The sequence below is a fragment of the Cyprinus carpio genome, chromosome A23 (genome assembly GCF_018340385.1).
Source record: "Cyprinus carpio isolate SPL01 chromosome A23, ASM1834038v1, whole genome shotgun sequence".
Taxonomy (NCBI): Eukaryota; Metazoa; Chordata; class Actinopteri; order Cypriniformes; family Cyprinidae; genus Cyprinus; species Cyprinus carpio.
Window position 1 is genome coordinate 23256039 of NC_056594.1, and position 11716 is coordinate 23267754.

General features: G+C 37.1%; 2 protein-coding genes across 2 annotated transcripts in view; one reads left to right on the forward strand and one right to left on the reverse strand.

Annotated features, from left to right (window-relative positions):
- Positions 1–1141: 1141 nt before the first annotated feature.
- On the reverse strand, positions 1142–5790 carry LOC109083395 (E3 ubiquitin-protein ligase rnf146-like). The gene is made up of 2 exons (XM_042713685.1): positions 5564–5790; positions 1142–3950 (listed from the first exon to the last, which is right to left on the reverse strand). Exon 2 carries the CDS (start codon positions 3947–3949, stop codon positions 2831–2833), a length of 1119 nt encoding a protein of 372 aa, XP_042569619.1. The 5' UTR covers position 3950; positions 5564–5790; the 3' UTR covers positions 1142–2830.
- LOC109048459 (cadherin-11-like) overlaps positions 5766–11716 on the forward strand; it is a 71237-nt gene continuing 65286 nt past the window's right edge. Inside the window, exon 1 of the mRNA XM_042713742.1 lies at positions 5766–5923. The gene's annotated coding sequence lies outside the window, so the exon portion shown is untranslated. The remainder of the gene's footprint in view (positions 5924–11716) is intronic.

The following is an 11716-nucleotide window of genomic DNA, read 5'->3' on the forward strand; positions in this document are numbered from 1 at the left end:
ATGTATGGTGAAAGTTAAAGGATGTAGACATAAACATATTTGTAAACATTATGTAACTGAATTTATAGGAATAGTTCACCCCAAATTAAGATTTTCTTAAAATGAACACCCTCAGGTCATTCAAATGCAAATAAGTTTGTTTCTTCACTGGAACAGATTTAGAGAAATTTAAGCATTACATCACTTGCTCACCAATGGATTCTCTACAGTGAATGGGTGCTGTCATCTCACAAAAACATCACAATAATCCAAATCAGCGTAGCACCATTTTGACAAACCTGACTAGTACGCAGATGGCGTACACTCTTCAGTATCAGCCATGCCACAAGGATACGTTTACTACGTGTATTTACACTTTGGTTTGAAAGCAAACAGCGCATCGGTGCAGCGCTGCTGGCACAGAAGAGCATACGGCATATGTGTACTAGTCAGATTTGCCAAAACGGCGCTACGTTGATTTGGAGAGACACAGAGGAGAGTAATTGTTGAATAAAGTCGTTATTTTTGTTTTCTTCGTGTACAAAAAGTATTCTTGTTGCTTCGTAACGTTACGGTTGAATCACTGATGGCAGATGGACTATTCTGACGATGCTTTTCATACTTTCCTGGACCTTGACACTGTTATTTATTAAGCAGTCTATGGGACAGTCTCAAGCCTACTGGTTTTCTTCCAAAATATCTTAAATTGTGTTCCGAAGATGAACAAAGCTTTTACGGGTTTGGAACGACATGGGGGTAAGTGATTAACAACAAAACTTTCATTTTGGGATGGAGTAACCTTTTAACTATTAAATTTAATATGCTGACTTTGTGAAAGTAACTTATGCAATTTCTTCTTAAAGTAAGATATTATATTTTCACATACAGCATCAGTAAGTTTATCTTACACCTTAAGATACAGTTCTGGAATGATAATAAAACTTGAGTCTAAAGTCTTTGTGTAAATCTTACTCAGTACAGATTGTAGATTGCCACCAACTAGTTTCAGCATCATATGCATATTGCACACAAAAATAATAATTTAGCATAAATAATTTAATTTAGACCATACATAATACTAGTAGGTGGAAAAATAATGAACATTTGTTAAGGTAAAATAAGCCTTCTTAAATTGAGAAATATACATCAGGACAGTTTGATCTCAGACAGGTAACAGACAACACTTTATTTCTCAGGTAAACCTGGTAACAAATCAACACATTTTAATCAAAAATACAGCAAAAAGAAGTTACTTAAATTTAAATTTTGTTTTGTTGACAACAAAGAACCTGAAATGAGAATTAGCAGGACTAAAAATAACCTTAAAATTTAAACTTCAAATTGGACAGCTATGCTTAAAAACCCCTCACTCACTCGGTGTGCTGCAGTCTGAGGACTACTTTACAACTACAAATTACAATATCTGATAAAACTCTTCTTTCCCAGAGTTCAAAGCGCCGTAGTCCAGGGCTCCATCCTCGCTCACAGAAACACATGCAAATCCACGAAACAGATAAAGCACACCAAGATGAGACAGAAGAATAAAAGACAAGTTCCTTAAAATAAACTCAAATGCACACACACACCATTAAAGTGTTTTAAACCTCACACCATGAAACACTAGAAGCTGTAAATGTAAGATGACTGAAGGTTTTCTAATGACTAGAGCGTGTTAAAGAGGAATCCTTGGCAAAACTACAATAAATCCTTTTCTCGTTAGGTTTTGCATTTGAAATTATGCTGGTTTTGCATCTAATGCTTGCCATTTCACCAAAAAAAACCTGAAGCTTTCTTCCCACTTGTTGAAGATCTAGAAGGCTCTGTACCAGGTGGTGCATTACAAAATGTTTTGCATTTCCATGAAAATACTGTTTGCAAAATAAAGTCAGGCATTTTGATCTACAGCATAATTGTAATAATCACAACAATAAGACTAGTGAAGACACAATGTATATGGATTTCCTACCAAGAGATGAAATTTTATTTTAGCAATGGCACTGTAGACGCCTCAGGTTAAAAGTTGATATGGCATATTTTTATGAAAAGATTTAACTTCATTAGTGTATGACTCCATAACCACTGGATAATGGTGTTAAACCATGCTAGATGTAATGACATCTCAGGACATGAAAACAGGAATCTCAAGAACATGTTTGGGTCAAATTTCACCTCAAAATCAAAAGAAAAAAAATACCTAATGATGAAATGAAGCCTGTATTGTAGATCATTAAGATTTCTTTGCATTGTGCACAATTAAGGAAATTTGACTAAATTCTTATTAATGCAATATAATAAATACAATTTTTTACACTAATCTCAGTATCACAGTAATAAGAAACGAGTGAAAATCAGCACTGATATTAATAACTAATAAAACAAATGCATTAGAGTAATGAGAAAAATAAATGAAATGTGCTAACCTGTTATGAAAACAAAAATCTCAATGGTCATATAAGATTCAAAATAGGCTTGTGCAAATTAATATTTTATACTCTTTTCTTTTAAATGTCAGGGTTAAAAGTAGGTCTTTTTTTGTGAATTTTTATTTTCTATTTCAAGAATGCAAACGAAAGTGTAATGGCTGGACCAATTTACAGTATTCTAGGCATCATAAAAGCAAGTTTATTGTAGTTTTGCCTGTAATTTCCATTAAAGAGTACAGCCCTGGTACAGTCCTCTAAGCCTGAAAGAGACAAGCACAAAGACTGTAAGTGACTAGCATTATTCTTACACCAAGACCGTGTTTCAGTGATTTGAATGGTTTATTCGGTTAATTTTTTGCATTTCAGAGATTGGTTAGAAATACCCAGCGGTTGTGGGAGTTGGTAGGAGTTCTGTAGTTGTGCTGCGATCAGACCTTTGTAACGGTGCACTGACCGTCGGGGCACCCCGAGCGATCGCTGCTATGTGCAGGGCCACCACCAGGGCCACCACCAGGGGGCGGTCTGTCCAACTGATGCAGTCTATGCCTACCCTGGGAGCCTTCTGTGTGCTCATCTTCACCTTCGTCTCCAGCCTGCTCATCTTCATCCTGGCTCGTGCCAGACTCGGATTCGTACCCCGATGGGACCGGAACGGCCGAATCGTCTGCGTCTTCCTCTTCTGGTTCTTGCTCAGAGGGGTTCATATTGAGTTGGGAGAGAGCCTGTACAAGCTGAATATCACTGGAGGAAGCAGGGCTGGTCAGGTGACCGCCCAAGACAGTTGGCGGCCGTACGGGAGCAGAAGCAAAGATCACTTGAGGACGTCCTCCGCTGACTCCAGTGTCCGCTCCATCTGCTGAACTCTCTCGCTCCGCAGTGGCGCCATCGATGCTTCCGTTTAAATCAGCAACTGCAGGTGCTGCAGGAGCAGTTCCCGCTACAGGACTGGGATTGGGATCTGGATCGAGTCTTAATCCGGCCACACCTTTCTTAGGGATGTCCACCACATCCCTCTTCATTCTCCGCCTGCGGCCGTGTTCGTTCCTCCTGTACTGCACCATGTTCTCCAAGTCGGCTACATACAGGAAGCCAGCGATCAGCATCTCGGCGCTCTTCTTGCCCTTGTTGAAGGCGTCCTCTAGCTCTCGGCTAGTCCGCTCATCGTACTGCCACCATCCGTTACGCCCCTCGTAGTACCACGCATGGCCACCACTCCCCGTACCACGTCCGCCTGTCGCCGAAGCCTTCAGCTCTTCGGGCGAGAGCAAAGTAGGACGCTCCAGGAAGTCCTCGGGCACCTCCCCTCTACAGAGAGCACAGCGTTTGCTGTGCCAGGAAGCTCCTTTCACGCATAGGAAGCAGAAAATATGGCGGCATGGCAGGCGTACAGGGTGGACGCAGCTTTGCAGGCAGATTGCACACTCCGGAATGGGCAGCGAAGGAGACGACGAAGGGGATGGACTTCCCTCCGTCACAGACTCCCCACTCACCTTCTTGCCAGTAGTCAGGGAGTCCACGGAAAGATTAACCTCGCCGCAATTAGCCATGCTGTGAAGAAAATGAAAATACAATTATTTAACAGGAAAAAATGAATGCAAAAACAAGTTTGGAGAAATGTGCTGCCTACACAAGCTAACGTCAGCGGTACATAGGCAGATGTAACAAACGGGGCACTGTTGATCAAAACTATGTTGCCCAAGACGACAAAAGTCACGAGTAAACAGCGCTTGCTTGAGTTCTTTGTTCATTGTTGCTCTGTATGATTAAAGCTCTTGCATTTCCAGTCTCTCTTCTGACAAGTATTACTCCACTTTAACAAGAAAGAGTGTCATTCATGTATTATCTGTCAACATAAAACCAAAGCCTTGTGCAACACATGAAATAAAAAGAGCTGTTAATATTTGAAAGCACATTCAAAGTGAGACCAGAAGCACAACGAATGAGAGGAAGAACTATGTTGTTCCCTTGACAAGATCTCTTTACTTACACTTAAAATCTTTTTACCATCACATATCTATAAAACTGATTCCTAGGTAACTATCTGGCTTGATAGGACAGCCTGTGCATACTCATAATGGCAAACAGACCAAATCAGATGCAGAAATGATCTAAATATATCATGACCCAAATCCTTTACAGCCAAACCATTTACAGGACATTTTATGGTGCTGGTACAGAATACACTAAAATATCAGACATTATTTTTATGTAATGTTAGTTTAGATTAAACACACTGAGACAAAATAATAAAAAACACATAACAATAATGAAATATAATATTTATTTGCAAACATTTATAGGAATATCAGTCATAAAGAAGCAGTTTTATTTGTTAACAAAAGTTAAACTAAATTGTCTGACTGGTTGGAACCATCAAAATTGCAAGAATAGTTTTAAAGATTAATATTTAACAATTCATATTTAAAATACATATACTTAAATAAATAACATTTTAAATGTATTTACAAAAAAATCATACAGATTGAAAAAAGTTATATTTATAAAATAATTTGTATAAATTATTAATATACAAATATTTAAAAAAAAATATTAGCCATAAAGAATGTTACATGTGCATATTTAACAAACATTACACTAAAATGTTTTTAAAAGGTTTAAACCAACTAAATAATTAAATAATTCAAAAATTCGAAATAATACAATTAAATAATTAAAATGCTACATCAACAAAAACAAAAAAGGTCAGAAAGACTGAAAATCTATTTTTTTTTTTTAATAAAACAATATATAATCTATATTCTAATACATTTACACCTTTAGATTAAATAAACTGGGTTACATTGAGCACTTAAACTGATAAATGTGTTTTTATATTGAATTACAGGCCAACCTATTTACACTTGTAGGTATCATATTAATAAATGAATGGTTTTTGAGGGTTAGTATGTGCTGATGTTGAGATCAGATCATGATCGATCAGACTGAGGCCTGTAGACAGGACAACACCCCTGACCAAAACACAGCAACAACAGCCTTATTTCACATTAAAACGCAGTCCCTAAACCCTTCCAAGTGATCGAATTATAAACTACAAACCTGTGAAACGACATATTAACATCATCTGTTGGATTCGTTTAATAAATATTTATATTTTTGGTGATTTTGCTGCGTCTTGCCTGAATGTCTTTCAGTTCACTCACCTGACAAAATAGCCGGAATTTCGCCTCTTTCTCTCAGCGACGATCAGATTTGGCTCATCTGCTAGTCACCGGATGATCACTCATTGTTCGTTTATTGACTAAAATTGATCGGTAACGTTAGAATTCGCTCGACACAGACGAACACAATAATGTTTTCACGGCTCCTCAGAGATAATAAGACCGCTGATGTGTGTTCATGCGCATCCGCTCTGCGCAAAACTTGCGCAGAACCTTAAAACAATACGAGTCAGATACAATGAGATACACCGGTCGTGTTCAGTACTCAAGTTACTGACAAACATTATCTTAATATCAACGTTAAAGGGTTCACATCATCTTGAGACCCAACATGTAAGTTTTGTAAGTATCGAGTATTTTCACATCATTATAGTGTTCGGTGCATGAGAAAAACATTTTTTTTTTATGAACTAAAAAAAGCCTGGCCAACCATGGTTCATCAACTCAAACAAGAGTCAGAAATCGCCCTATTTGTGCATTTCTATATAATTTTTAACAATTGTCTAACAACATACTCTTAGTAGTTTTTTTTTTTTTTTTTTTTTTTAATCTTTGTATAGGTTTTGTAAATCATTGATTGAGGCCTGCATATATATATATATATATATATATATATATATATATATATATATATATATATATATATATATATATATATATATATATGATATCTGTCATCATTTCCTTACCCTCCACTTGTTCCAAACCTGTTTGAGTTTCTTTGAATGTTAAACAATATTTAGGATCTGAACAGATGATGGGCACCACTGACTTCCATAGTAGAAAAAATAAATACTATGGAATGGTGCCCATCAACTTTTTGTATATCAACATTTTTCAAAATATCATCTTTTGTGTTCAACAGAAGAAAGACACTCATAAAGGTTTGGAACAAGTTGAAGGTGAGTACATGATGACAGAATTTTAATTCTGGAAGTTAACTTATCATTTAAGCTCTATTAATGTTTTTATTTTAATATATATATATATATATATATATATTAATTTTAATTTATATAAATAATGCATTTAGTTGTAAAAGGATAATCTGTACCTTTTGTGACATATAATATAACATTTTGCTAGACCATGCAGGGCTTCTCAACTCTGGCCCTTGTGGTCCACTTTCCTGCAGAGTTTAGCTCCAACTTTGATCAAACTCACTGCCTGTAACTTTCTAGTAATCCTGAAGACCTTGATTTGCATGTTCGGGTGTGTTTGATTAGGGTTGGCGCTAAACTCTGCAGGAAAGTGGGCCTCTAGGGTCAGAGATGAGAACCTCTGTATGAACCATATGCGTCCATTTTGCATTATGCTTTATTTTCAAGACAGTGTCACTAGAGGGCACAATTGTGTTAGAAAAAAAAAAAAGGAGGGAAACAACTGCTTGTCCCTTGGGGATTAGCAGTAAATCTGTCTACATAACCAACTAATTCAAGTAGAAAAGGAATCTATTTTTATGTGTTGCAAGTAGGTTAAGACCACATCAGATAGTAACAGGCCTACACAGAATCAGAAGTTTTCTATCACACTGCGATTGAAAACTTGACACCTGGCACCCGGGATCGGATTATAATGTTGGCATCTTTCCTGTTATGCCCATTGAACTGCATTAATCTCAATTACAGGAGGCAGTACGGTAATAAACAGACATGCATATTCTAAAATATGATATTCACGCTGCACTCCTGCAGGATTTTGCTTAAGTAACAGCATGTTCAACTGACACTCTGCAGTCCATCATCTGTAGCCTTCCTGGATGTTCTTTATCACATCTGTGCTCAAGAGAATGTTGTTTCACAGCAGATCAAATAACTCTTCTCAGTTTCTTGGGGGAAAATGGTCTTGGTGTCGTGATGCAGAGATAATCATTTGATGTGTGCAATCGTGTGTAATACACGGCATTAAATGAGAGAAATTCTTAAATTAGAACGGAAAAGAATGCTTTATTCCCTGTGGCTTTGTTACGCTATGATGGCTGTGTTGTAGAGATGGGGTCTTCAGTGTGTGTGTGTGTGTGTGTGTGTGTGTGTGTGTGTGTTTACATGCGTGGGTGCCATATGCATGAAATCAATGAGTGCTCATTTTCCACAGCTGCTTAGTACGATGGCACACAAACCCTCTCAGTCTGAATGACGGATCTTTCACACGAGACCTCACTTCTTCCTCAGGGGGGTTTCTTTCCCATGGTCCATCGGTCTCCATTACACTCCTCGGCTCGCCAAACTTTTCTCTAATTCTCCCTTTTTTATTTATTGGCACTTCTGAAGTATTTCAGCTTGGGCTCCCCAGCCCCTCGAGGGTGATGGTAGTTTATGAACCATCATCTAAAGCACAGGAACTCGCTGGAATGTTTCCCCGGGGATCTCGTTCCTTTCCCTTCTAACACGGTTTCCTCACCCCCTACGCCTTCGCGAGGAAGAACCACACTGCTCGCGTGTCCTCCTTTTTCACGTTTTCCTTTGAGTCGTGGCTTATTGTCAGCAGTTTTTCAGTGCTCCTGTCACTGGCAGCCACCTGGTAACAATAAGATACGATCACCGGCAGAGGAGTGGAGGCAGCTAAACTGGGGCGTTGCAATGAACGCACACACAGACTCGCAGGTATGAAAGTACTATGCCACGCATTTATCTTCTCCAGTTATTGGGGCTGCGTGCCAGGCAAATATTCTCCCAGTCATTGTTATTCTATGTATATGGTAAAATTAGAAATAAACAGATTGAAGCTGGATCCCTGCTGAAATTATACTCGCAGGGAAATGAGCTGACAGCAATGTATTGTGGGTCATGTGGAAACCCATTTACAAACCAGGTCACAGTTACATGGCACACATTAATCGATATGAATATATAGAGGAGTACAAGTAGATTATTAGGCGATACTGTAAACTTTTCAACATAAAGTTCTTGATATACTGTGCTGAAACTCCCAAGCAATATCCTCTGAGAGATATACTATAGGGCAATTAAAAGGCAATTATGCTTAATTTTTGGCTAAACAGAAAAAGAGCAACATTAAGAATATGCAAACAAATTATTAAACATTTATGGCACTATAAAATCACCAAATAGACCAAATTTTTTTAATGTTTAAATTACTGGTGAGAATCATTCAATGAGCATTATAGGTGGGTAATTTGTGGAACAACAATGATAATTAGGATGTGATTTTATGTTAGGGTGGTATATAAAACAGCCTGTGTAAATCTGAGCATTAATGTATTATAGAATTTAAACTTCAAAGTTATGAAACCTCAACAAAAAAGAGCAGCATTAAGCTTAAGATTATGCATGTAAAACATTCAACATTTATGGCTGCATAATATCTGGAAGTTAGAAGATTTTTTTTTTTTCTTGTGTTTAAATTACTGTTGAAAATGATTCAGTGATTATTACAGTCAGGTAATTTGTGGCACACTAATTATAATAACAATGTGATTTTCTGTTGCTATATAAAAGATCCTAAGTTTTGTGTGCTTGTAAATCTAAGCATTTCATAGATTTGAAATTCCAAGTCAGTAAAACTTTACTTTCTGCAAAAAAAAAAAAAAAAAAAAAAAAAAAAAAAAAAAAAAAAAGAGCAAGGTTAAGATGATTGATTATAAATTTGTATCCATTTCTGTTCTTCTACTGAAATAAATTAATTTTTGTGTTAGAACACTGTAACATCTAGGTAAACTTGTGGATCAGCAAGTAGATGTTTCCTCAAAAAACTAAACTAAAATAAATAAATAACACAAATAGTAAAAATAATATTAGTACTAATTCTAAAAAAAAAAAAATTAAAAATAAAATAACATTCAAAATAAATAAATAAATGTAAGTGGTGCTTTACAAAACCCTCACCGCATTTTGGGTGGTTTCCAGGGAATTGTTATGCAGTTGCTAAGGTGTTTGGCGTGGTTGCTTAGTGGGCCAAGTCCACCCTTGTATATTATTCAAGTCTCGGTGTGGAATTGTTTTTATCATCCATCAGGGTTAAGTTGTATGGGTGAAAACATCAATTATGTTATATTTTATGTGGAAAAATGTGCTTTATATTCAACAAGTTAATTCTAAGGCCTTATGACCAATTAAATATTGTAGCTTATGTTGCATTCTTCTATTATTTAGTGTATTATTTTTGTGTTGTGTGTTACTGTGATGGTGGTTTGTTCTGTCTTTCTGCCATTCTTACCTCATTTGCTGGAAGGCCAGAATCTGTTTGAGCTGTTATCAGGACATTTTACTGTAACCAACAGAATAATAGCTCAAATATTTTGACATATATCACTATTGTATATTTTTATTATAATATTCCGCGAAATACCTAATTCTGGTTTTGTCAAAAAATCTAAACAATCAAATCTAATCAATTATGAACGACTGAATATATTGACACACACGCTTAATACATTTTAAGTACAGTCAACAATATCCCTCACGTAATGTTTGCGACATCTCTGCTATATTTTAACGATTAAGTTCCGGGTTCCGGAAATGCCTTTATCCTCTCAAAAATTTAAGAGAGCGAGAGAGAGAGAGCTTAATTTTATTTGAAGTGTGCGCGCGCAGGTCTCGACGCTGTATGGTGATGCGAGAGAGAGAGAGAGAGAGAGAGAGAGAGAGAGAGCGCTGGGGACAGTACGCGCTCCTCAATGTGCGTGTGTCTGTTTCCCAGACCTCCACCAACGCAAGACTCTCCACCTGTCATTTAAAATCAGCCTCCTTATAGGTAAGATCTGTTTTTTTTTTTTTTTTTTTTTTTTTTTTAAGGCTGGTTGCATGTAGAAAATTGGTCTATTTATCATCAGCATAATCAAACTTATTAAAGCGAAAACATGCGCTGAATGTCTGGATATATCTAGGCACTTATGGTGCGTCCATAGACATGTGCTGTGGAAAAGGACAGATGTTCGCTGATGTGTGTAGGTTGGACGCGTTTCATGTGGATGCATGTGGGAAATACATCTTTTGCTTTCGCTCCGGCTTGACTCTGTGACAGATGGAGCCGCACCGCGCGCACTGGTGACCGGTGACCGGAGCGCACGGACTCGCAGCGCACTGTATGCTGCTCATTTACTAATTAGTCGCTCCAGCCGTATTCAGTGTCTTCGGGTCACTTTTTACAGATGCAGTCCTGTCAGAATGACCTGAGGTTAACTGTCTTGATCAAAGGCACATGGTTGTTGTTCATGATTCATGGAGCGGTTCAGGAACAATAGTGGATAGTTCATCAAGCCTTATGGGGTTTGAATCTACAGCCTCACCAGCTGTTCTGACTTTCTCCGTTATTGTCGAGAACATCTGTGTGTGCGTGCATGTTACTCAATAGGAGACACCGGGGCAAGTTGTCACACCTTTGATTCTCTCATATAAAGTATAGATAGATAAATATTGAACTTAAAAAAGAACAAGAGTTTATTTAGACATTAATGTCTGGCAGGGTGTATTGTCACTCTGAATGCCATAAAGGAATAAGTATTTATCTTATTATTTTTATATTCTGTTAATATATTAAATGATGTTTATAGTTGGACAACAATTTATGACACTGAGCATTAAGCTGCTAAAATAAAAAACACTTACAGGATTTTTTTTGTTGTTGTTGTTGACAGCAGATATTGTAATGAATTTTGCACCATATGTGAAACAGATGTGAATTTACCCTGACCTTACTCCTGAGTATACCATTTAGAGGGGAAAAAATACTCTAATTTAAGACAAACATTCAAAATCGCTGGTTGGGAAAACAAACATTTATGTAATTGGACTTTTGACTCAAAATCTTGTTGTTTATAGAACGTCCTCGTGTGACATTTCTGAAAACAACAAACACCTTAAAACTGATTTGGTAGGGCTTTTAGGAAGCTTCATAGATTGAACACGTAATGTATAAAATCCAAAATGTAAAAAAGCATGTGGTAATTATAAACGGTTTCATGTAAGAACAATTGAAGAATATGAAAGGTCATCAGAAGTCTAGGGCTCTGTTCCAAAACCTAGCGACCTGCATACTGTACGTGGGCCGCATCATAAGAAGGTTCCAGACATGAAGTCTGCTCCAAAAGATACCTTCTTTTAGCAAATTTTAAGCCAACATTGCATGTCTCCTTCGGCAATCCCAGTGCATTGGGGGTTAAAAAACTAAGATGAA

Coding starts and splice junctions, on each gene's coding strand:
- LOC109083395 (XM_042713685.1), bottom strand. CDS start 3,949: ATGGCTAATTGCGGCGAGGTTAATCTTTCCGTGGACTCCCTGACTACT.